Source organism: Drosophila sulfurigaster, chromosome 2R (assembly GCF_023558435.1).
Source record: "Drosophila sulfurigaster albostrigata strain 15112-1811.04 chromosome 2R, ASM2355843v2, whole genome shotgun sequence".
Lineage (NCBI taxonomy): Eukaryota > Metazoa > Arthropoda > Insecta > Diptera > Drosophilidae > Drosophila > Drosophila sulfurigaster.
Window position 1 is genome coordinate 32,230,221 of NC_084882.1, and position 25,589 is coordinate 32,255,809.

Below are 25,589 nucleotides of genomic sequence, written 5' to 3' on the forward strand. Positions count from 1 at the left end.
TACAATATACGATATGATGCCCGGAGTATACAATGAAATGTTTATTTTTTTTGCACAAAAATTTATTTCAATTTAATGCGAAGGCTGTGCAACAACAACAACAATAAGAACAATAACAAGCGAAAGTCAACTAGGTGATGCGGCAGTTTTGTTGCTTGTTTTTTGGTTGGTTGGTGTTTTACACATTTTGTGTGTGTTATGTTAGCAACGTCTTCGTATCTGTGATTAATTTGCCGGCAAACGCGTCGTATGCGCAATGAGGGCAAATTGTGTGCGACAATGAGACGACGGAGGCTGGCCTACGTGCCTGTCCGACCTGACTTTTTTGTCTCTCTTTCGGTGCTAAGCAGATACCTTAACTATCTGGAGACGGTCTTCGATGCTCTCGACATCGGCACGCAACTTTATGATTGATGGCAGAAGGCGATGCCAGCTTTTAGGCGTTTTACGAGCACTTAAACAACGGCAGCAGGCGACTCGACTGGAAGGCAGCTGAGTTTTAGATACTCATATACCGTTAAATAAAAGTAACGCCCATAGTTTGCAGCTCGTATACGCGCATGTACAAACATGCAACATATACTATATTGTATGTACATACAAACATATATAACATTCTTCATAGGTATGCACATAAATATGCGAAAGCACCTCTCAATCTTTCTTTCTCTCTCTCGCATTGGCTTGTTCTTTCTCACCGTCGTCCTCATCGTGTTTTATGTGTTGGCATAAAAAGAAAACTTGGCATATTTTATGCTTGCGCCCGTCATGAAAATGTAAGTGATGTTCTAAACAATTTTGCTGATGAAATGAAATTGAGTTATTCCATGCGGCACACTGTGCCACACAACAAGCATCCTCACTCAAAATCAAATATATATATATATTGGTATTTTCTGTTTAGTTATACACTTAAAGTTTCGCTGCGATTTCGTCTCACTGTGCAGCTTTTGGCTGTGCAAACGTGTCGTATGCGCAATTTTGCAATATAAATAACCATATTTTTGGGGTTTATGACAGTTTTTTTTTTTTTTTTTTTGGTGTTCACGCGCATTTCGCATATCAATTTCAATTCAATTTCAATATTTGACAGCGCACATCGAACACATCCAACACATGCAACACACACTTCGAGCGGCACATTTAACATTCCAAATGCAGCCAAGGCACAATCTTTTACTTGAAGTTTATCGGTTGACCAGCTGCTTGAAATGTTGTCAACAGTGTGCAGTGCCAGTTACAATTCCCAAGGGCAAATAAATAAATGTCAACAGCAAAAAGGTAACCAAAACCTGGTTGCTATTGCTGTTGCTGTTGTCGTTGCCATTGTTGCAGTTGCAGTTGTCGTCGTCATCGTTTGTGGTTGTTGTTGAGCCTAAAAAGCAATTATAAAATGCAAAGGCAGCCAAATGTTGTTGTTGTCTCTTTATTTCCATTTGCCTGTTTGCAATTTAGCAATTGAAATTGCATTTCTGCTTCATAAGCATAAACACAATAGAAGTAAGGCACACACACACATATACACACACACAGAAGTAATCATCCATCAGTTTTGAAGTGTTTGGCAGAAATCGAATCGAAAAAAAAACGAAAGAATCTATTTTAAATTGATTTTATTTATTGATAACAAAAGCTTCCAGTGCCAAGCGCTTTTGCAAATGCAATTTCAATTAAATTCAGACGAGTTGCCAATGCGAATGCAGAGTTTGCCATTCGCAATTGCAACAATTTGAATTGACGCGTTGTTGACGTCGAGCTCCGGCGTTGTTGCAAACATATACTATAGATGATTGCTTGGGTCTCCTCTGCTGCTGTTTCTTCGCCAGTTGGTCCCATATGGACGCAGAGCCGCAATATAAATGGCAACGTCGCGCAGTTCAAACACAAGCTGCAATCCCAAGTGCAACAAAAGCTAAAAGCCATAAACAATAACAACAGTCAGAGCTACAGTGGAGCTCAAAGCTATGCTAAGTGAATCGTATAATATCGTATATGATGTGATCTGATATTATTTACTACACAGTCTTAAGTGTTAATTTGTTTTGTTAACTCTCGTTTTTTATGCAACTCATTCGTTTCGTAAAGTGCTATTTACTTCAAAGTTCGAAGTGTGCAAAAAACAATTCAACAGAAATGATTTATTAGTGTGTCATTTCAATGTAATGTATTAATTTAATTTGCATTTCGAAATGAAACTAAAAAAAACTGTTTAGAAAACAGCAGTGATTAATTAGTAACGAAACTAAAATATCTTTCAGCAGAAGTTGCAAGTTTATCTCTTTTTGCTAACTGAATTCTCATGTGGTTTTTTCGCAATCATTTTTAACTAAAATAAATTGCTTGGCCCCGAGCAATGCTTCTGCTTCAAAAAGCAATCATTTAAATATCAGGCAACATCATTATTTGTGATTCTGCTTCTACTACTGCTGCTGCTGCTCGGAAGTACTTGAGCAGCATTAATCTTGCATCCTTCATTCATTCTTTCTCGTTGGTTGCCACTGTTGGATTTATCAAACCAAATGCAGTGAACATGCAATCAAACATAAAATGTAAACATGCCACACACAACGGGGGTTACTTTTTTTCTTCTTTTTTTTGTCTTCTGTGTCTTGAGTGGTGCCCTGGTTTAAAGTGAAGAACCGCCACCACATCCCAGTTGGGCAATCGTTCACTTGACTGCTGCTCACCGCGAAGCCTTCATTCGCATCAGCTTCAGCTCCAGTTGGTTGGTTGGCGCCATATGTGAAAACTTGTGCGATTTGCTCGAGTTGAACTCTGAACTACACAAGCTGCCTGCGTCTGCCTGTCTCTGCCATATGGCTGTATTTGCTTTGTTACATCGTATAGTATTCTCTGTTTGCTGTTTGCTATTTGCTATTTGCTTGGCAGTGCACTTGGAAGTGCACTAAAGTCACAAGCAATGCGGGCAGAGCTTGTAAATTTTGGTTGCCAATTAATTTTTTGGCTAATTGCGAAGAAAATTCGCACTGTGGCCAAATGGTCAAATGCTTGCAAATGGACAAATAGACATATTGGTAATTGAAGATGCCAGTGCAATTACAATTGAAAATTTGTTGGCATGCTTGACCAGGCACAACGTTGCGTATGAGCGATTACGTATACGCCACCGTACCACAGACGCACCACAACGCACCGCACAAATGCCAAGCCACTTGCAATTGCAATCGAAATGGTAATCGCACATGCAGACGGATTATGCGAATTTAATTATAATTACGCTTAGCCCACTAATGCCATTGTGTGTGTGAATATGTGCGTGTGTGTGTGTGGTTATGAGTAGGTGTATAAATAGAGTAACATGAGTGTTGTGTGTGTGCAGTTCAGACAACTCTGCATAAACCAACTGACGTAATAGCATATATAGACATTTAAACTGATTACAGATGTAGCGAGAGAGCGAGCAAGAGCGTTGTCTCTGATAACGTTGCGATGCATTTTGCATTGTCACTTGACAGCCGACGTCAGACTAAAGAGACTCGATCGACTGGCAACGTGAATGGCGGGGAATGGGGCAAAGAATGGGGCGCGACAACACGTTGGCGGTATTGACAGATTGTCAGTCAGCTGTTTGTTTGCACTTTGGCATTATGCTAAATATAACACTATATAACAATAAAAGCGTAAACAGGCCCAGCTCAGCTCAGCTGAGGCTCAGTCTCAGGCCCAAGCAGTGCAAACAAATGTCAGAGAGCAGAGCTTTGGTCACAGGTTGATAAGCAATTCTCGATGCCGCCTCTTTTCAGCAGCAGCAGAAAGTAGGAAAGCTACAGTCGCTTGTGCTCGGCTAAAAGATACCCGTTATTGTTGAAATATACCAAATTAATATACCAAACAATACTGAAATATGCCGAAATGTAAATTTAACATTTTGATAAAATACATCAAAAGAATACTGCAACCATAATGAATATTTATTATATAGTTATAGTAGTCACAAAATACTGAAATTTATACTAGAAATATTTATTGATTGAATTTAGCGAAGAATACTCAAACATACTAAAATGTATATTCAGCATATTGGTAACATCCAGCGAAAAATACTGAAATATACCGAAATGTCTCTTCAGTATATTGATAAACTTAACGAAAACTGTTGAAATATATCGAAATGCATATTTGGTATATTGGTAGAGTAAAGCAAAAATACTGATATATACCGAAATATATATTCGGTATATTTATATTAAAAATGCTGCCGAAAAAGGCATAGCTACATATCTTATAGACGGGCGGAGATATAACACCTATTGACCTTGATTAGGAAGATATACACTTTTTGAGTCAGAGTCATTGTGTTTATTAAATACATTTCAGTTTAATACATTACCAGCACAAAGTTATACTACCCTTTAACTTTACGGGTAGCAGGTATAAAAGCCACACAACTCTTTGTGGCTGGATGATTGCCTAGCAACATCATCGCATTTACTTGGTCTCTCTTGCTTATCAATTTCATGACTTGCGTTGAGATGCTTTTTGGAAATTTTGGCAATTCTCATTTCACAAAGTTTTGCGTTTGTGTTTTATCAACAAATTCGCTTTGTTTCAGTTTCTGGCAAATTAATAACTTAAAGCCCACATAATTGAAATGAAGCATTTGCTGCTGCACAAACATTTTGTCCACAAACTGAGTGCATTCTTGTTGTGCTCTTTGTGCAAAAGTGAAATTCCTTTGCATTTTGTTGATGATTTATCTAAGCTAAAGTGAAGCCAGTTTAATTAACGGTCAGGCGAAAGTCGAAAAGCAAACTTGCTGCAACTTGCTGGCGTGTGTTGTCGAAGCCATCAATCAAGGCGGCTGGAAAATGTGCAGCAAATGTTTGTTTATGATAACCAAAATGCAAATGCAGCAAAAGGCGAATGGCAAACACTGGGTGAAGAGTGAAGAGAGTAAAGAGTTAACAGGCAACAACTGTAAACAGTTAACATCAGTTAGCATCGATCATGTTGTACAAGGCCAAAAACGCGACGCGACGCGACACGAAGCGTCGAACATGCGTGTGAATGCGGCATGTGTGTTTTGTTTGAGACAACTAAATATTTATCAGCTTACAATCTACGTACGTGTTCAATGTATCTACTCAATTGCTCAACATTCAATCGCTCCATCCATCAGTCCGGCAGTCAGTCAGTCATTCAGTTCTAAATGAAATCAAATGCTGTACAAAATGTGGCACATTTAATTGACTAACAGCTTGGCTGCGTTTTGGCGGCGTCCGGCGCTGCAATTAATGTCAAGTCACTTCATGTTGCCACAGTCCGGACACTGATGAGTCGCCAATGAGGGCAACTAATAAAATTCATTCATAAATAATTCAATGGAATGCTCAGCAGCGGCAATTTATAACAATTTCGCATATGCCGTCAACTTGGCGACAACAACAACAACTTGAACAACGTCAACAACAGTGGCAACAAATGCGAGCACTGTGCAGCTTAATTGATTTGTTTTGCAGCCAATGGAAAGACAGTTATTTCACATACATAGCGTATATCTAATCGTGCTTCTATTTTGTCATTTAAATATCTGAATAACCATTGCCAAATTGCCGTAGATTGAGAATAATTGTCGCTTCGATTACTTTTATTTTTGTGTGTTCGCTCGCTCTTATCATCTTTTATTTTCATTTTGTTGTTATCGACTTTATTATTAGAGAATTATGCACCTGAATCGCAGTCGATGTCAATGATAAAGCAAATTAATTAAACTCTCAACGCGATTATCCTGAGAGAGACAAGAGTGAAATTTTATTAATATGTTTTACATGAAGCCAAAAGAAAAAAAAGTGATTGTCATATTGGCAATCAATAGAAAGTAATTTGAAAGCAGATGCCAAACCAAAGCAAATGCGAAACTCGTTCTAAACTGGAAACGTCAATCATTTTGTAATTAAACGAGCTCTCTAACTTTCCTATGCGTAGCGCATTTTATTGCAGTCTGGTTCATAACGCATCTTAAAGTGAGCGCGCAAAGAAAAAAAAAAACATACAAATGCTGTAACGGAAAGTCAATATTAGACAAGGTATTTTTTTTTCGCAATTTCAGTTGCAGCCAACAAAAAGATTGTTAACAACAAGTCTGCTAGCGAGTGTTTTTTGTTTTCTATGTTCAACATTTTTCTATGCAACTAAATACTATTCAAACACTCGGCAACAACGAAAACAAAAGCCAATAGCAATTAGATGGAAAAACTAGTTGGCAAAACTTGCCAAGGGTGTTGCCGAGTGTTGTTCATACATATATAGTATGTATATATAAAATATTATCTGGGAAGTCTAGAGGGAAAAACATTTCCATATTTATATTTATTTGTTGTAGTCGGTGTTGTTTTGAAATTCATTTGCTGACACCGAAATATATACAACATTTTGACAAATGCTTTGACAGCTGCAATGCAAAAGGCTTCCCAAGCTGCCAGTTTTGGTTGCCATTCTCTCTCCAAATTGCAACTCTGGCTGTAAGCTGACAGTTGTTTGGCATGCATGTTGCAAGTGCGTTACCAAAAACAACAACAACAACAACCACTGCAAAAAAATTCTATTCGCTAGAATATCAAATCACAACACGCTGCTGCTGCTGCACGTTCCACACTGTCGGCGCTCGGCAGAAATTATTTAAATTATTTACAAACTGCACTTGGACGCGACGTTGAAATGCGAGACACGCGCCAGTCCCAAAAAAAAAAAACAAATACAAAAACAAAACACAACCGAAGCGGCGTTTAACTTATAGACTGCGTTGTGTTTTTTTTTCTTTTGCCAGACAAAGTTCGCTCTATTCTTATTTTTTCTTTACTTTTTCGATTTCTTGTTGGCCACAAGAAATTGCAAAATACTGAAAAGGCAGAGTTGAAGGAACGTGCAATGTCTTTGATGTAATTTGCAATTCAAAGTTTTTGGCATGCCAAAAATATGTGATCCAGTCGAATGTTGTTGGCGTTGCTGTTGTTGTTATGGCATCGTGTCCAAACCTTTGTGCCACTGCGACGCATGCGAGCAACGTTTAATTAACAAGAACAACAACAAGAGCAACAAAAAAGCAACTACTAAAAGCTCGAATTTTGAAACAAAAGTCATGCCGACTTTTTGGGACCTGCCTTTGATGTGCTTCCTTGTAGCTCGGGACGCTTGACTCCTAGCTACAGCATTCCACACGTTTTTTTCAGGCTCGGATCTGTCCCAGATCCTTGGAGCCTGTCGTGTTTTGTTAAAAGGTCAAATGTTAAAGCAACGTGAGCCACGGCCATGGCAACAGTTGGCTGAATCAAATGTTCAAATTGCTTGGATTTCTGATTTTTTTTTTTTTGCTTCACCTTTTTTTGTTGAGCGCCACACGCGGCGTATGATTAATCAAATTTGCGCCACACTCAGTCACAATGCAAATACAATTTATAGCATTATTGATTTATGTCGCATTGCAATTGCCTTAAACGAGGGTTTGATATTTTATTTATTTCTATGCCACAGGGTATTTAGCAGTCGCATTCTTTTTAGTCTTTAGTGCGACGTTATTTTCTTTTGTTTCGCATTTTATTTTGCTCGTTGTTGTGGTTTGGCTTTAAATTTGATGAACGCGGCAGCAACGGCTTTTGGTTTTCCCTTTTTCTGACAGCCAACTCGCATAATAATTTTTCATGTTCACGCCTTCACAGCACATTTTCCGAGGGTTGTTGTTGTTGCTCAAATGCCCCCCTCCTCTTGTTTCTCCTCCTTAGTCGCTCTGCCAACGTTTTTTGGGCTTAATGCTTGTTGGCAGACATTTGCGTTTATGATAAGTAAGTTTGTTACTTGCCACATCATTGAGCTGTTGCTCGTGTCTTCTTGGGCATTTGGTATTGGCCCGGTCAAGTCAGATCGCATCAAAAATGTGCGCATCTAATTGCCAATTGAACCCATCGGACGATCTAATGCGAAAATATAAAACAATAATACACGACGCCAGAGTTGTTGCTTGGCAAATTGCCAGCAATTGAACTGGCGCTTATTCAGCAGCAGCAGCAGCGGCTGTGGCTAAAATCAATATTAACCCGAGCAAAATCAACAGAATGAAAAGTGCTTCACATAATTGCGGCAATAAATTGCAGCTTTCGGTTATTATTAGTAGTTCGATGAGAGCGAGAGAGAGCAAAGTGCTTCGTCGTCGTAGACTAACTTGCAGCCACTCGAAGTTGCCACATAAAAAACACAAACTACAACGACCGATAATCAAATGCTCGACTAAAGTTGTGCGGATAAAAAGTTGCTCCATCGATAGATGGCTGAGAATACCCACTTGGTTGATTTGCCTAAGTTAAGGGTATATAAATATCATCGATGAAGCGATGCGAAGTCGAGAAAGTTTGAGGCGGCAACTGGGCGCTAGCAATAATTTCCTTTTCCGCAATCAAAACCGAGATGTGAAAAACATTTGTAAAGGGCCAGCTGTGAAACAGCAAAAAAAAAAGCAAGTGAGAGGAAAAGCAGGAAGAGAAAAGAGAAAAAAAGATGAAATAAAAGGCAGAAAGGGAAATGCTGAGAATTGACAGAGAGATGGTGACCATGGGGATCTGTGATTGCTTTTGGCCAGCCAACATTCTTTATCGCCCCGTTTGAACTGCAAGCGGGTCAATGCGATGCCAGGAATGCTAAGGCTGAGGACAAGATTATCAGATTGCCAACTAGCAAATCAGGGCAACGCAAATAAATGCGAGTATGAACACAACATAATATCGTAGCATACTTTTCAAGCAATGTGTTGAGAGATACTCGCACTCGCTCGTTACACCTGATTTATTTAAAGAAAAGTTGGTTTTTTTGGCAACTGCAGCTGGCAGCACAATAGTCGGTTGCAATTTATGAAACTATTTGCCATTGCACAGGAAATTGAAAAACTTCTTCGGCCAAAAAAGTGAAAGAAAAAGAAACGCTTGCCAGATACAGCTGAAAAGAAAGCAACATAATAATAAGTGCAATTGCAATTCGTTCAGAATAATTGCAAAAGGCAGCAAATGAAATTTAACAATTTAAAGTAGAGTTTGGAAAGTGTGTGTTGAGTGTGTGTGTGCGTGTGTGTGTGTGTTGAGTGTGTGAACAGAAGTTGTCGTCGAATATTGTCAAATACAATGGGTACCACATGAAAAGCACCGCAGTTTTTCCATCTTAAGTTGCTCTCCGACACGCACACATACATATGGTATATAGTACATGTATTTACACACACACACCCATACACATGTACTTTTTTGTGTACATAAGCAGAAGAGTCTCAAGTCGTTGTCGACTTTCCTCTTTCTTCCTCATTTTTCAAGCATACAGCGACAATTTTCCTGAGTGGAAAATGAGTTGCGTTCTTTTACTTGCGCTCTCGCGCTTGTGCAATTTTTATAACAAGAAGAAGAAGAGCAGCAACAGCAACACGAAGAAGAAAAACAGCAAGAAATTATAATGTGAAATGCACTTGAATGTTGCAATAACCGTAACTGCTGCTCTTCCAGGGCGTGGCAAAGGGCCAGTTAAGAAGGGGAACGAGAGAGAAGAAATAGAGCGAAAGAACTTAACTAACGTTTGGTGCGAAGACAGCGCGCTTATAATACTAATTGAATAAATTAAAAAACTTCAAAGTTATGCAAGAAAACTGCTTTTTTTTTTTTTTCATGGATAAATAGAAAGTCTTGAAGGGTGAGAAACTAAAAGTGAACTGAACTGACACTGAGGATGGGGGATATTAAGTGAAGGCTGCTAATCCACTATATAGTAGAATGTCGGAAAGCGATTAGTTTGCCGAGACTGAGTAAAAGTGCGCGAGAAGCAGTTAAAAGACTTAAAAATTTATTATAATAACGTGGGGAAAAAAACTAATTAAGAGCGAGCGCGAAACTTAAAACAGAAAAAAATGTAAGCGTAATTAAAAGTTTGGACGCTAAGAAATCCATAGTTCAATTAGCAGTGACAGTTATTGGGCACAGCTTACAGCATATACAAAATTTTTGCGTTGATGCGTTGTTATTAAATACTATCTTTGGTTAAAGTTGCAAGCGCAACTTTTCTAGGCAACGATGTGCGGCGAAGCGTAGAATTACATTTGCACATAAACACATAAACTCTGAGGCAGCCATATTCCTGTTCAGATTCGGAAGGGAAGAAGACGCAGGCGGGGTGGAGGGGGGAGTGATGTGTTCTTCCAGCCCCTGTGCAGCAGGCGTGTCAGTTGTGTGTCAATACGCATTTAGAAGGTGCCTCGCACAGTGTCTGTAGTTGGCTTAATTAAATGCGGCAACAAGGCTCGGTCCAAAAGCGAAATAATCACGCCACTGAGCACAAAGTCTCGGGTTATTAAAACCAGCTTTCATCAGAATATTTTCGTAGTCATCGGGCGACTTAAAGTTGACCCACGATATTATCCATTGTCCTAAAAACTTGCACTTGCTCTCTCAAGGGGGAAAGGTTAGCTGTCGTTAAACATTGGGATTGGGATTGGGATTGGGATGATGCTGCTGCTGCTGTTGTTATGACCAGAGGCAAAGCAAACTCAACCCAACCCAACTCGACTCGACTACACACACAGGTAGCTCACATGGGAGCCATAACGCATACGCAGTGTTGACTCCATACACACACACATACACACAGCATGTTTACGTTTAGTTTATTGTGCGTTTTACGACAAGCAGTGCCAGTGTCATATAAAAGACAAGAAGAGTTTGCTCTCTCTCGGCCACTTAACGCACATTTATTGGGCAGCAGCTGCAGAATAAACTCTCACGCTCACAAAGCAAACGCAGTGCAGCTAAATAGCTTAATAACGCTTTGTAGACAGCAGCAGAAGAAGAAGATGAAGAATAAAGAAGATGTTCACAACAAGCGTAAGTAGCTCTAAAAGGATTGCACCATGCACAGGTAGCACTCTAATAAATATTATTATTTACTTTATTTTGCACACACACACTCACACAATCGCGAGATAGTCTGAAATCGAAGAGCATTAGAGAGCAAAGACTCAAATACGTATATCGAAATACTTCTTGACAATAGAATTCAGCGAGTTTGGCGCAGACACGAGTTTTCAGTTGACTGTGCGGTTGAACTTTTCCATTCATCAGTGCGGTTGACTGGCATTGTCACCATTATGAAACCGACTCGAGACGCCATTATTGTCGTCTCGCAAGCAAATGAAGCTTAAAAGAACAATAGCAAACGATGCTGCAAAACGAAAACAAAACAAAACCTAAACGAAACGAATTAATAATGCCTGCAAAGTTGGCAATAAAATGTTTTATAACGGCTCGAAGTCCGCATCCCGCTGTTTTATAGCTGGAAGAACTAATTTCACTATTACCGCAGAGTCTTAGTGAGAAGAGAGGCAAAACAATTTGCATAGTCGTTAATATGCTGTAATCACATGTGTTTAAATTGTAGTAGAGTATTCGCTAGTCAGCCATCTATTTATACATTTTATTTAAGGCGGCTTCGCAATTACTTGGGGATGCGATTTTTATAGATTTTTTTGCGACTGGCGTCGGCGGAATTTTAATGAAAAATTGCCAAGCAAATGAATTAGAATTCGAAATTGTTTTGCATTTGTTTTGTTCGCATTCGCATTTGAATGCTGCATTTGTTTTATGTGTGCCAAGCCAGCAACAATAAAATGCCTGCAATATGTTAATAGTACAACGTTGAAAGTTAATTAATTTGTTTCGCCAAGCCAAAACGTGGCATCTTCAGGGAAACTACCATTAACATTTCATTTCTCCGCACTCCTTTTCCCGTTCCTCGTCTCGTTCTTGTTCTATTGCCGCAATAAATTGCATTTAACGGCTTTTGCTGTCTATTAATTGCCTTTGCTTTTCGTACCTGCTGCTGATGGCGCCCACGTGGCGTATGCGCAATGTGCAGACATTAAATTCTATAATTATTTAATAGCTCGCATTCAGTTAACTAAATGAATATTTAAATCATTGACATTGATGACACTCTTCTCTCACTCGCACGTTATTAACATGTGTCTCGTATGTATGAAACGGCCATTTAAATGTGGGCAATAATCATTGTTTGCGAGAGTGGGCGTGGTCACGGTCGTCTAGCAGCTGAAATTTACATTTAGACCACCCAAATGGGTTGGGTTTGCATTTCGTTTAATTTTTTTGAGTTTGAGTTTGGGTTTGCCACATTCTCGAAACGTTTCGCGACTGCCAATCAACTTGTTCAACTTTTTCGATAGCCCGTGGCGTAACTTTTACGGCTTTTTATTGATATTTTCATTTTTTATGGATTTTTAACAGTAATAATTATTTTAATGTCGACGTCGCTGTAGGTAAATGGACTCCGTGACGTCTGTTCGCCTCGTGCCTCTTCCCTCATGCCTCATGCTTTGCTGTGCCTCCCTTCGAGCAGCTCTCTTCAAGCTCTTCGCACTCGTGTTCTCCTCTGCGCCCTGCCCTTGTTGTTTATTTGCTTTTCATTGTCAACATTCTCATACCCAAGCGCTTTGTGTTTTCGGTATGAAAGTTTGCTAACTCGTTGTTATGTTTTAATAAACGCCACTTGTTGTTTTTAACGGCTAAGAAAACGACGAAACATTTTCACAACAATAAAAATGAAAAACAACACAACAAACTGCAAAGACCTGCAAAGAGAATAACTTCAATTTAAGAGGCAATTAAAAGATGGAAAATAAAGGAGAATTGTGCTAAAGAGCCCCGGCGCATTGTCCTTGATAGATATGATAATTAGATACGATTTTGCGAATGCGAATAGATTGTGGAGCAGCAATCAAGACAGATGAAAGTTGTGCGACGCTGCGTATGCTTAATTTGCATCATTTTTGCTTTCAACTTGATTCTTTATTTCTCTTTTCGCTTAATTATGCTTATCCTCGCTGCGGATCGGATATGACAGCGTAATTTGATTCATCTACCCTTATTCTTTTTTTTCTTATATTTTGGAGACAATGAGATGGAGCGTGCGTCAGCAACAACTCCCTTAAGTGCCTGCAACTTTATCACAGTTTGCACATTGCGTATACGCACTTTTGACTTGGCATCAACTTGCAAGCCTCGCTCCCTCCCTTCCTCCATCCGTCCGTCAGTCAATTGAAGACCCACCATTGGCCTTTGGGGCAGTACTTATTAACGCGCATTTAACCTCGTCGGTTACCTCCTCGTTGGGTTTCTTTCGTTGCTTCAGCTTCAGCTGAATAACGAGCCGGTCATAAATAATTGCAGCTAACTGTTGTCCCAACCGACAACGATGACTTTGGACCTTGCGCTCGCCCGCTCATCTTTGTTGAAAAACGACATAAATTTATACACACACAAAAAAAAAGAGGAGAATTGGAGTAGGGAGGGGAAAAAAAGGCTCGGCGAGACGACGGCAACAATTTGACACTTATAAATTATGTCACATGCTTCTTGGCGCTCAGCGCGGGGCAAATTGATCAAATTGCGGTGGATGGCGACTGCCAAAACTTGTCGGCCAAAAGTTTTAATGCATGTCGATAAATTTTGAAAACTTAAGTCGCTGGTCACAACCTCGTGATCTATGGGAGTTCGTCAATTGTTGTCGTCGCTGGCGCTAATCTAGTGACAACTTGTTGAGCTATAAATAAAATGTGCTAGTGTCTGTGTCTCTGTGTGTATCCTGTGTATATCCTGCTATATATTCTTTAGCTTAGCTTTTTGTGTTATTGTTGTCGTCGTCGTCGTTGTGGTTGTCGCCAGAGCGACTACTCAATTAGCCGCTGCTGCTGTTGTTGCTGTGGCCATTGCAGCTGGCTGACAAATTGCATTTGCTGCCAGTTGACATGCAGACAGCTTGGGGAGAGTCTCGAGGTGGCAAAGTATTTTCCTTCTTCTCCTTCGCAACGGAAGCAGACGCAATTTTTCCCATTGATTGGTTTTAATTAGAGAAACCATCAAGCACAAATTAGCCCTGCGTCTTCATTAATACATTTTTATAGCCACTCGCATTTATTACAGCGACAGCAACAACAACAACAACTTGAGAGTACAGTGAAGACTCGACGGCAGTAAGACTCGACTCTTATTTGCATAGCACAAAATAATTTATTGTTGTTGTCAAAAAGTTTTTCGTGTTCTCATTGAAATGTGGCGTCTGTTGCGCTTTTCCGTTTCCTCTAATAATTGCACACAAAAACTTTACAAAGTGCTCTTCTACCTAGCTTCGGTTTTTCTGCTCTTCCCTTCTTCTATTTTTTTTTTTTTGGCCAGCTGTCTGAACTTTGTATTCTGCTCTTGGCTGTCTGTGGCAAGTGGCAAGTGGCTGGTGGCATGCGGCAAGTAGCTGACTGCCAGCGGCAAGTGCCAAGTGGCAACTGCAACTCAACTGCTTAACTGACAGCGTCATCCGATAAGGTCATAAAAATAGCTCACAATGGGGCAACAACAATGTGAATTTAGCGCTGAGCATATTAAAGTGCTTCCCACTTATTCACATTGTATTCACGGCGCAATCTTTTTCGGAATAACGAATACGTTTGCCTCCGCTTATAAATCATTCATCAGCCTCAGCATATACTCGAAATATTCTTTTGACTTTGAAAGCAGAAGAACTTTTTGCTCTCACACACTCATTTAATATCTACTATACTTTAGTTCTATCTGTGTCAGCTAATTGTTATTTATCAAACTTTCAGGCAACGTTCGCGTCCTTCCCCTTCCCCTTCGCCTTCCCCTTCTCTCAATCTCTGATGTGCTTAGCTCCAACTTTCTCATCTGCTTTTGCGCTTTGTCTCGCTTTTTCTCTGCTTCAGCTTAGCGCAAAACTTTTTGTTGGCAATTTCATTTTGGTCGAAGACGTTGTTGCCTCTTAAGACTGCTCCAAATGAAAAGCCAAATCAAAAGCCAAGCCAAATCTCCAATCCACCCTCCCCTCCTTCCTCCTCTCCTTCCTCCTCCTCCTCGTCCTCCTCTTCATCAGCTGTTGCCGCGTGCGCTGACCAAGCGAGCTGAGCTGCTGTACAAGTTTCTCAAGTTTATTTTGCATAATTGCACTGGCACTAAATTAAACGCACACGCAATACACACAGGCAAAGCCACGCCCCCTTCTGACACACACACACACACCCAATAGAGCAGCTTAGCTGCGAAGTTTAGCGAGCAACTTTAAATCGCCCAAAAGTTTACGAGCAGTCGCTCGTTAACTGAAACAAGTACCCAATGCTCACTCAGGGTTAATTCTCTATGGTGAGAGTGTAGTGGTATAGTATATATATATATGTGTGTGTGTGGGTGTGTGGTTGTATGCGTGTTTAGAATTGAGTCTCTCTGCATGTGGCTGTAGATGGCCAACGTTATTGCAATTGCGAGCAATGCGGTTTTGCAGTTGGAACTTCACTCGCAAGTCTGTTACGCATTTAATATATTAGAAATGCGCATTAGCTGGCAGCTTTATTTCCACGAATCCCTGGCTAGGTATTATCTGCAGAGCTGCATCGTTTGTCTCGAGATTCTTGACACAATATTGCCAATTTTATTTGCTTTCATTTTTATTACCACCATTAACAGCATTGGCAGAAATATAATTCAAAAGTTGAGCTATGGCTTAGCAGCAATATTGTTTCAAGCATTATAATTATTCTCAGCAATAGCATTCGAATTTGAAGTGTGCTGGAATTTGTTTAAGTATTTTTTCTTTTGGTTTATCTTTATGTTTATTAAGAGATTGAATCAGCAGAAGCAAAAGATTGCATTGTTGTATTCTACAATTTAAATTTTCTTTTCGTATCAATATAGTTTATAATAAGCTTAAATACTTAGCCGAAACTTTAGTTTTTGTGCTTACTTCATTTTATGCTATACAAAAAACACATATTCAAATGAGCTTAAGGAAAAAGTAAAGGGGTAAAGTTTCTTTTGTTTTTTCTTGTTGTATTTTGCTGCAACAAAAGAAACTTAAAGCAAGAAATATGTTTGAAAATTTTAACACTTAGTTGAAACTTTACGTTTGCTCTATTTTTTTTTTAAATATAATCCATCGAACACACATGTGCACATGGATATTAAAAAAAAAGAAAATCAATTAACTTTATGTTTTTGAGTATTATAGAAAAATAAAGATAGCATCGAAAGAATGAAATTTAGTCTGAAAGTTGCCATCTCTAAATGCATATACATAAATTGTTCGTTCAGTTGCGGGCTATACAACAAATTCTCGGTGTATTCATGTGAGAATAGCATTTGGAATTGCGCACACACACACTCACATCTGATAATGGGCTCTATGATGAGTTCGCATTGGGTTTTATGGCAGGAGCAAGCACTCGACTTCACTCGCTATCCTCAACCACACCAAAGTGGACGCTGCTGGTCGGTGTGATGTGTGCTGAAAGTGTTGTGAATTATGTACAGGAGCAGCGAAAGTGTGTGTCAATGTATGTGTGAGCCTATGTGTATGTGTATGTGTGTAGCATACTTTTGAGCGCGCACAAATGAAATGCTGTCGAATTGAGTTTTGATCGTTTTGGTTTTTAGCCCGAGGCCCTGTCACCCATTTCCCAGCTGAGCATTGTTGCCAATCACACGTACATACACACACTTGCACACACATATACACAGTACAGTTTAGTGATTTGACTGCTTTTGACATTTATGCCCCTGCGTCAAGCTCTTGCTCCACGTTGTGTGCGTCCTTGGTATCCACTTAATTTTCTTGTTACATTTTATGGCTCTACTAATATCGACCGATGGACCGACCAGCCAATGGCCGAGAGCGATTGCAGCAGCTCTCTTGATTTAGTGATTTACTCATTGTAATGAGACTTTTCTGTGTGTGTGTGTGTGTGTGTGTGTGTGAGTGTGTAGTGTGTTTGTGGCCAGTCGGATGCTTGAAAAGTGAAATGAATTCAATTGACAGGTCAAGCATGCCACTTCAGTCTCCTCCAGGCCTGTCAGACTTACATTTTATATATATATGAGAGGGAGAATCTCGAATGGGCCACTTTATTTATTTATTCATTCGTATAGCATTGATACTGAATTCCTCTTCCCAGAAGAAGCAATAAACCAACGACTAAACGAGTAAAATTCTGTGTGTGTGTGTGTGTGTGTGTGTGCATTGTGCAATATTATTTAATTGCTTGTTGCTACTGCACATTGAATTCAAATGGCATGACGTGTCATTAAACCTGTCCGAGAGCGAGAGCCGAGCCGAGACTCTCTTGACAGCAGCTTTCGTTCGTTGTGGTTTTGCAGAGTGTATGCAATTTAACCTCTGGCACCTGACGAAGGAGGTGCAAAGGCGTGTCCAATTTGCTTATCTAATAATATACAATTATTTTTGATTGTATCCCCAAGTGCAAGCTGTGGAATATAGTTCAAGGCAATCTTTGGCTATTGAACTCCAGCTGTTAATGATAATAAAAGCGTGCGAGAAACAACGTAATATTATGGGGCGAACAATAAACCTAATTAATAACAGCATTATAATTGATAACATTGAGAGAGTAATATATTCTATGAATTCTATTGCTTTGCAGGTGGTTCGGACAGCAACAAGGGAAAGAGTAAAAAATGGCGCAAAATATTACAATTTCCACACATATCGCAGTGCATCCACCTGAAAGACAAATTAGGTAAGTTTTTGGGATATGCTTAACTAGCGATTCATTTGTTAATCTGTATATTATCTAAACACAGACATAAGCTATGGCTACGTGATAGATCAACAGCCCATTGGTCGTGAGCTCTTTCGCCAGTTCTGTGAGAACAAACGGCCCGTCTACTTTCGCTACATCAGTTTTCTGGATCAGGTGGTCAAGTAAGTCTTAAAGAGAGAGTTCCAATTGATAGAGAGATTAATAAACTTGTACGCTTTACAGATATGAAATCGAGTACATTGTGACTCGCATTTATATTGGCCACGATATTGGGCGACGCTTCTTGGACATTGAGCCGCAGCTGGAGCTGCGCAATGGCGGCGATGGCGATGGCGTTGATGGCCTCGATGCCGAGACGCGGGAGGAGCTGCTGCTCAACAGCAGCAATGCCAATCCAACTGAAACAGCTGAGACTGAAAACTGCAACAATACCACCGCCAACAACTGCAACAACATCAACAGCAACAGCAGCAATCACAAGAAGCTTCACGACACGCACAATCACAATGGCGATGATGCGACGGCGGCGTTAAATGGTGGCGCCAGCGATGCCGCCGACCACGATGACGAAGGTGTCAAGAGCGAGGGTAGCCAACAGGATGCAGAGAAAGGTGGCGGCGGAGGTGGCGGTGGTGGAACATCGGGTATAGGATCAGGATCGGGCTTGGGTTCTGATGAACTCGTGCTGGACGTGCTCAACGATGATCTCATTGCACAGGTGCGCAACAAATTGAACAGCGGCGGCAAGGATCTCTTTGCCCATTGTGTGAAGGCAGTGAAGGCATTTCTCGCCGGCGAACCGTTTCGCGAATTTGAGCACTCGATGTACTTTCATCGGTGAGTATGCAGAGGCAGCGGCAGTATGCAACCCAGTTAATGCCCCCTTGCAATCCCATTAATTAATCGCAATTCCATTCCATTGCATTTTTCAGTTACTTGCAGTGGAAGTGGCTCGAGGCACAGCCAATCACATACAAAACGTTTCGCATGTACCGAGTCCTCGGCAAGGGAGGCTTCGGTGAGGTCTGCGCCTGTCAGGTAACGTTTCGCATTTCACTCCCTTGCTGTTCTGCCAACAGCAGAGTTGTTAAATAAGCTTGCTTTCTCTCTTACAGGTGCGAGCCACGGGCAAAATGTACGCGTGCAAAAAGCTGGAGAAAAAGCGCATAAAGAAGCGAAAGGGCGAGTCCATGGTGCTCATCGAAAAGCAAATACTGCAAAAAATCAACTCGCCATTTGTTGTCAATCTGGCCTACGCATACGAGACAAAGGATGCCCTCTGCCTGGTCCTCACCATAATGAATGGTGTGTATTATCCTGTTAGCGTAGAGCTTCTCCTCTCTCTCTCTCTCCTTCTTTGCCTCTCTGCATCATCATCATCATCATCAGGGCCGCAGAGTACTTGCACATTGTGTATGGAATGGAATGGGAGCAACAACAACAATAGAATTTTCGATTAGCAGGAAGAGCATCAAGTTGACTTCTGTCCGTGTTGTTGTTGGACAGTTAATCCACTGTTGCGCTAATTGGGTCTGCTGGTAGTACTTCTATATGCTATATACATATATAAAGCCCATTTGGGACCGGGCAATGATTACGTCTAACAAGCAGACATCAATATTCATTCCGAATGCATTCATTCGTTAAAGTGATAACGTTGACAGTCAATGTCTCTCTGTGTGTGTGTTCGCATGTTGTTGTGAATGTTTAATACACATGATTTTTAAGCTTTCGCCTCTTGGCTGCTCGTCATTTTAATTAAATTTCAGCATTCACAACGAATGCCATACACAACAAGTCCATCACTCAATACTCATCCAATTTTCAGTTGACGTTGCCATTCATCGTCTAATTGAATTTGAATACAAAGGCCAGTGTCAGGCAATTCAACTGTCCCAGCTGCTGATTTTGCTCCTGCTGCTGCTGCTCTTGATGATGTTGCTGCTCTTCAATTAGAAGCTTTGTTAATCGCACTCTGATATGTTTTATTTTTACATTTTTGATTTTGCTTCTCACAGGCGGCGATTTGAAATTTCACATTTACAACATGGGCGGCGAACCGGGCTTTGAGCTGGAACGTGCCAGATTCTATGCAGCCGAAGTTGCGTGTGGACTCCAGCATCTGCATAAACAGGGCATTGTCTACAGAGATTGCAAGCCGGAGAATATACTGCTCGACGATCATGGCCATGTGCGCATCTCTGATCTCGGACTGGCTGTGGAGATACCCGAGGGTGATATGGTGCGCGGTCGCGTAGGGACTGTGGGTAAGTAAACGAAGAAAAGGAAACCAACCTCACTTAATGGCCACTCTTTATTTAGTATACAAATTCATTGAGTGGCACATCTCTTTTTACGGCAACGATGTATTTGCTACTTAGATTAACTGAGTAACACATTTTCTCGCTAATTCTACATTTAGTTTTTAAACTCACTTACCGGCACATTATCTCACTTAACGGCCACTCACAAAAAACTTTACAAAAGCATGGGAAACGATTAATTCCGTTGTTCTTTTCTCATTTTTACCGCCTAATGGCCACTTTTTTGCAATTTAAGTTGAGGCAGCTAAACGAGATATGCTTGTTAATGAAAACTAATCATTTATTAATAAATTCTACTTGTAACTTTCAGGCTACATGGCACCGGAGGTCATTGATAATGAAAAATATGCTTTCTCGCCGGACTGGTTTAGCTTTGGCTGTCTGCTCTATGAGATGATCGAAGGTCAGGCGCCGTTCCGCATGCGCAAGGAGAAAGTGAAGCGCGAGGAAGTCGACAGGCGCGTTAAGGTTTGTCTAGAGATAAGGTAACAAAGTTATGTCCTTACTTAATTTAAATTTATTACTTTGCAGGAGGATGCCGAAAAGTATTCGAGCAAGTTTAGTGATGAAGCCAAATCAATGTGCCAACAGCTGTTAGCTAAATCGATAAAGCAACGCTTGGGTTGCCGCAACGGACGCCTGGGCGCCCAGGATGTGATGGCGCATCCATTCTTTCACTCCACACAGCTGAACTGGCGACGCTTAGAGGCTGGCATGCTGGAGCCGCCATTTGTGCCAGACGTAAGCGACACTCTCTTAAACATACTTTAATATCTATGCTAATCATTGAATCTATTTTGCATAGCCGCACGCCGTTTACGCCAAAGATGTACTCGATATTGAACAGTTCTCGACGGTGAAGGGCGTCAATATCGATGAATCGGACACGAATTTCTATACGAAATTCAATACGGGCTCTGTATCGATTTCGTGGCAAAACGAAATGATGGAAACGGAATGCTTTCGCGAGCTGAACGTCTTTGGACCCGAGGAATGCCCCACGCCGGATTTGCTGATTAATGCCACACCGGAACCCGACAAGGCTGGCTGCTTTCCCTTCAGACGCAAGGTAAGAAAATACACTAATATACTATAAAAGAATGAACAACGATAAGTAATGCGATTATTTGTTTCTTTTTTATTTGGCAGAAGAAGCAACCGGCTCGCACACAGCCCATTCCCATTCCTGAGCACCTGCTAGTCACTAATCACAGCGTGTCATCCACGACGGTCGAGAGCTGATAGCATAGATTAGTTAAAGCCCAAACGCCTAACGTACATAGCACATAACACTAATTGAGCCCCACCACGCACAGTTACACTCCCCATGAAAACTCCGCGAACAACAAAAAACCAAAACCATATACATATATATTTTTTCGGGGGTACAACTGAAACTCATTGCAATAAACACGAACAAGACAACCGAGAGGGAGAGATAGAGAGAAGAGGGGACAAACGAGGAGCATTTTATAATTTTATGAATGGATTTTTACACAAGTTTTCTAATGAAAATAATGAATTGGGATGCGTGTGTTTCCCCAACTAAAATAATCGTAAATGTTTGCAAAAAAGAAAAAGAAGAAAAAAAAACAGAAAAAGACTCGCAGAGAGAAAAGAAAGAGAAGCAGACGTTAGGTCGTTACTTAATTGATGGTATACCAAATGCCATACCATACACTTACTGATTATACGAGTAGGATTATGTGGTAATTAAACAGAGGGAGAGAGAGAACAGCTTCAAAGCGATTACTAAATAAAACCTAAAGTAAAGTCAAATAAAAGCCGCAAGCCAAATTGGGCCGTCAGTTTGTCATAGCACCTAAAGTAATGTTACTTAAAATGCAAATGCAAATGCAAATGCTATTGAAATAAACCGAAAGAAACTAATTATAATTAATATACACACACACACACAGACACACAAATAAACAAACACGCATAAATATAGTACGTACATATAGAGAGGGGCGGCAATCTAGAGGCAATGCCAGAGTAACAATGTAATATTTGTAAAGTAGTTTTGTGCTCAACGTGTTTTTGCAAAAGGGAGCCTCAAATAAAAAAAGAAAGAAAAAGAAAGTGGTTTAGTTAGCAATGTGGTAAGGCAGTTAAGCAAATGACATGAAATACTCGAAAAACTTTAATGCATTTTTATGAAATACTTAACATACATAAACACACACGCACACATATACATACGTATAAAGATATATATGCGATATATATATATATATAAATATAAATATTAAATCAATGTAAATGTATGTACAAAAGCAACATACATACATACATAATAAGTAAAATGAATGTACATTTTTTACTTACTTTTATTGCCGCACACTTTTCCTACGCTTTTCAAAATAATATTTTCTGTTGCCTAAGTTTAAGTTGACTGCAATTCGTCATTAGGGTTTTGAGAACGTGATTAATGATATTTGTTTTGTCATGCAATAAGTAGGTATATATATATACATACATAACATAACATAATATGATGCCAGCAAATCGCTAAAATCGATCGACCGAGAGAGAGACGTCGGCTAGTTTTTAAGTGAGTGAATTAAATGAAAAAGAGTTTTCGTGTAAATGTGTAGTGTAGGCATTTTTGTAATTAGCAAACAAAAACAATACAAAAACTAAAACTAAACAAAACAAAAACAAACAATACACAATTTGTGAATTTATTACATTATGTTCCATTGCATACATAATTGGCAAATGATTCGTTGGCACACCATTTATAAAAAGCCACGCGCGAGATTTATTTACAATTCAATTGGTTTATTATTGGCACACACACTAACTCATATGGCACACCCACACACACACAACCCCCATACCAATACCCACACATACATTATTAGCAAATTGTAAGCTACGATACGAGTATACACAACAACAATGGATGCAACCACAAACAAAACAAAAAAGAAACTTAAACTATAGTAAACAATGAATACTACAGCACAACAGAAAACTGCAAAACTGAAAACGATAACACAAGCTCTAAAGCGCATAATTGAATTTTTAGCACAAAACACAAACAAACCATAAAAGCAACAACAACTACAAAATATAAGAATTAAATTATGCAAAAAAGCAAAACACAAAAAAAAAATACATGCATACATACAAAAGAAAACAAAGATACAAACCAAGCGCCGAAATATTTATCTATAGTAATTAAAGGCATATTTATAGATCATAATAATAAATACCAGATATACATACATAAAACCTACTGTATAAGAGCAATTAAATGCAAAAACAAAAACAAAAGATAAACATTCAAAAACAATAAACGTATTTAACTACAACAATTTGGTAATGGGTTTTCTTTAAAAGTATTTGGTCCTTCCGCATCCTTAAATGCCAATTAAAAAGCTTTTGCTTTGTTGTCATAGAGAACATGGTCCTTTGAAGATGAGTTGCTATTTGGCCAAATTATGACGTCATTTTAAGAAAAAGGATCCACTTATTTCAGCTATAACTTAAAAATATCAAGGAGGATTTCAAAAGGACACATATTTTTGTAATCACAACAAGTATGTCTACCGATTGGCATTCAAAAATTTTCGAAATGCTTCAGAAAAAAAATCGAAAATTTTTTCAAGGGGGAGGCATGTAAAATTTGGTCAAAAATCAAAATATCAAGGATATCTCGGCTATTCGAAGGACTAGCGCCATATCCTTTGGCACACAGATAGCTCTTACCATTTGGAAGTCGATTATGAAATCAAAAGGACGAAAGTCCTTAAAATAACAAAGTTACAAGGACTTTTTTGTTTAGAGAAAATAAGCTATAACTCGGCCATATCCTCTTCGATCCTAGCGATATATGTGTCAATCACTTTTTATTATCGAGGACTATCGACTGGCCAAAGGACATCCTGATTGTCCTTTAGGTTCTCGAGATATCCTGGATTTGGCGATTTTCAACATTTTCTACTGGCCCTCAGAGTGAAATTTTTGAAGTGTTGGGTTCTTAGATGACCCCTATATCTTTGAATGCCAATCGATAGAGTTTTCTTCTGCGATCCTAAAGAACTATGTGCTTTAAGGATCCGTCAGGATATGGCCGAGTTATGAGCATTTTTCTAATCTTTGCTGTTGGTCACCCCTAAAAGTATGCAACGATTTTTTTTAATTTTCAATAAGACTTTATTTTATGAAAGGAATGGAAAAACAATGATTTTTCTTATTTCCATTTGCAGATAAGACAAAAAGGAGTAACAGAGATGAGAAGGAAAACAGATAAGATAATAATAGAACAGGATTAATGATTTTTAACTTAAATTAACAATTTAAAGAATACAAAAAAGTTTTAAATAAAATCGAATTTGAATCTCTGACTTATAAAATTGTAATGTGAATAATTACACCCATAATGACTTTCGAACACAGTTTGTTACTTTTGTTGTTCTCCTATCACCCGTGTAGTGCAATACGCATTCGGCTCCATTATTCTCGAATGTCTTCTCAGGCAAGAGATGCTCAGGATTGAGAGCTACGCGCAGTATATAATTGTGATTAATGGGCACCGTGGTGACATCGACCCATTGGCAATCTAACTCCGTAGAATAGACATCAGCGCATCCTGGTGAAATTCCTGCAAAAGAGAAGGGTTTAAATCACTTGAAGGGCAAGTAACTTACAAGTAACTTGCAACTTACCCTGAGTGGTGTTTCCGCAGGTATACTTTTTATTTACGCCAGGATTACACTCAGTGTCTTCGAGACAAAAGGATGCCTTGTGACCTTGTGCAACCTTCTCGTAGCGCTGATTGTAAACATCGAAGGTGGCAAAGACAGTTACGCTGTGGAAGTGCATGTGACACTGGTGCCAAGTCCAATCCCCTGTAGTTGGCATAAGGACTCACATCGGCATCTCCAACATTTTTAGCCTTAACAGCAAAACGTAGCAGCTTTCTTATGCCACTTGGATTTGTTCTGCGTATGATGTATGCATCCGCTGATAGGCAGTTTTCCTCCATGGCGCAAGTAAGGTTAGTCATTGGCACTGAATCCAGAAAGGCATTCACCTCGATTTCTTTGAGTCCCAACTCCAAATCTGGCGTGTGATTCACACAAGCAACAGTGGCAACATTACGATTACTCGAACCGCAGGCAACCGGAAATCGTGACTCGCGACGGCATTCAGATAGTCGACGCTCAGAGCCGCGACAGCTTATGCCAACCATGCCCAAAGGATAGCGTTTGGTATCACCGTGTTGAGTGCTCATCGTAGCCATGGATGCATAGCCCAGACCCAGCTGCCGGCAGACAACATTTCCCTCGCGCTTCGTCCAGTTGTTGCTACAAATGGTGCCCCACGTTTCTCCGTAATCGAAGCTGACTTCCACGCGACCCTCACGTATTGGATGTGCTACTCGTGTTCGATTCGTGCGCAGTCGCACCTGCATCTTCCGAAAGTTGTTGTTCACGTTCAACCGGTTGGCATCCATGGCTGGTAACAGCCCCAGCAGCAGCAGAAGTACCGGCAATATCTCCATTCTGACACCAACAATGCTTTACTGATGCACTTGCAAGCTAAGCACAGCTTTAAAGCCGAAAAAATAATAGGGAAGCGTTGCAAATTAGCATTGTGTTGTCACGTTCCTGTAAAGAAATGAAGACAATGGATTAATT

General features: G+C 39.9%; 2 protein-coding genes across 2 annotated transcripts in view; one reads left to right on the plus strand and one right to left on the minus strand.

The window, feature by feature from the left end:
• Positions 1–23,114, plus strand: part of LOC133838068 (G protein-coupled receptor kinase 2) — a 58,506-nt gene extending 35,392 nt beyond the window's left edge. The window contains exons 4-13 of the mRNA XM_062269021.1: positions 17,495–17,590; positions 17,655–17,775; positions 17,837–18,451; positions 18,547–18,652; positions 18,730–18,919; positions 19,633–19,881; positions 20,249–20,406; positions 20,470–20,679; positions 20,744–21,007; positions 21,088–23,114. Of these exons, the coding sequence (XP_062125005.1) occupies positions 17,495–17,590; positions 17,655–17,775; positions 17,837–18,451; positions 18,547–18,652; positions 18,730–18,919; positions 19,633–19,881; positions 20,249–20,406; positions 20,470–20,679; positions 20,744–21,007; positions 21,088–21,180 (2,102 nt within the window). The 3' untranslated portion in view covers positions 21,181–23,114. The remainder of the gene's footprint in view (positions 1–17,494; positions 17,591–17,654; positions 17,776–17,836; positions 18,452–18,546; positions 18,653–18,729; positions 18,920–19,632; positions 19,882–20,248; positions 20,407–20,469; positions 20,680–20,743; positions 21,008–21,087) is intronic.
• A 1,107-nt stretch (positions 23,115–24,221) lies between these two features.
• On the minus strand, positions 24,222–25,501 carry LOC133839549 (protein-lysine 6-oxidase-like). The gene is given in 3 exon segments (XM_062271150.1): positions 24,222–24,550; positions 24,615–24,795; positions 24,797–25,501. Coding segments are annotated over 3 exon segments (1,071 nt in total). The 5' UTR covers positions 25,454–25,501; the 3' UTR covers positions 24,222–24,317.
• Positions 25,502–25,589: the final 88 nt, after the last annotated feature.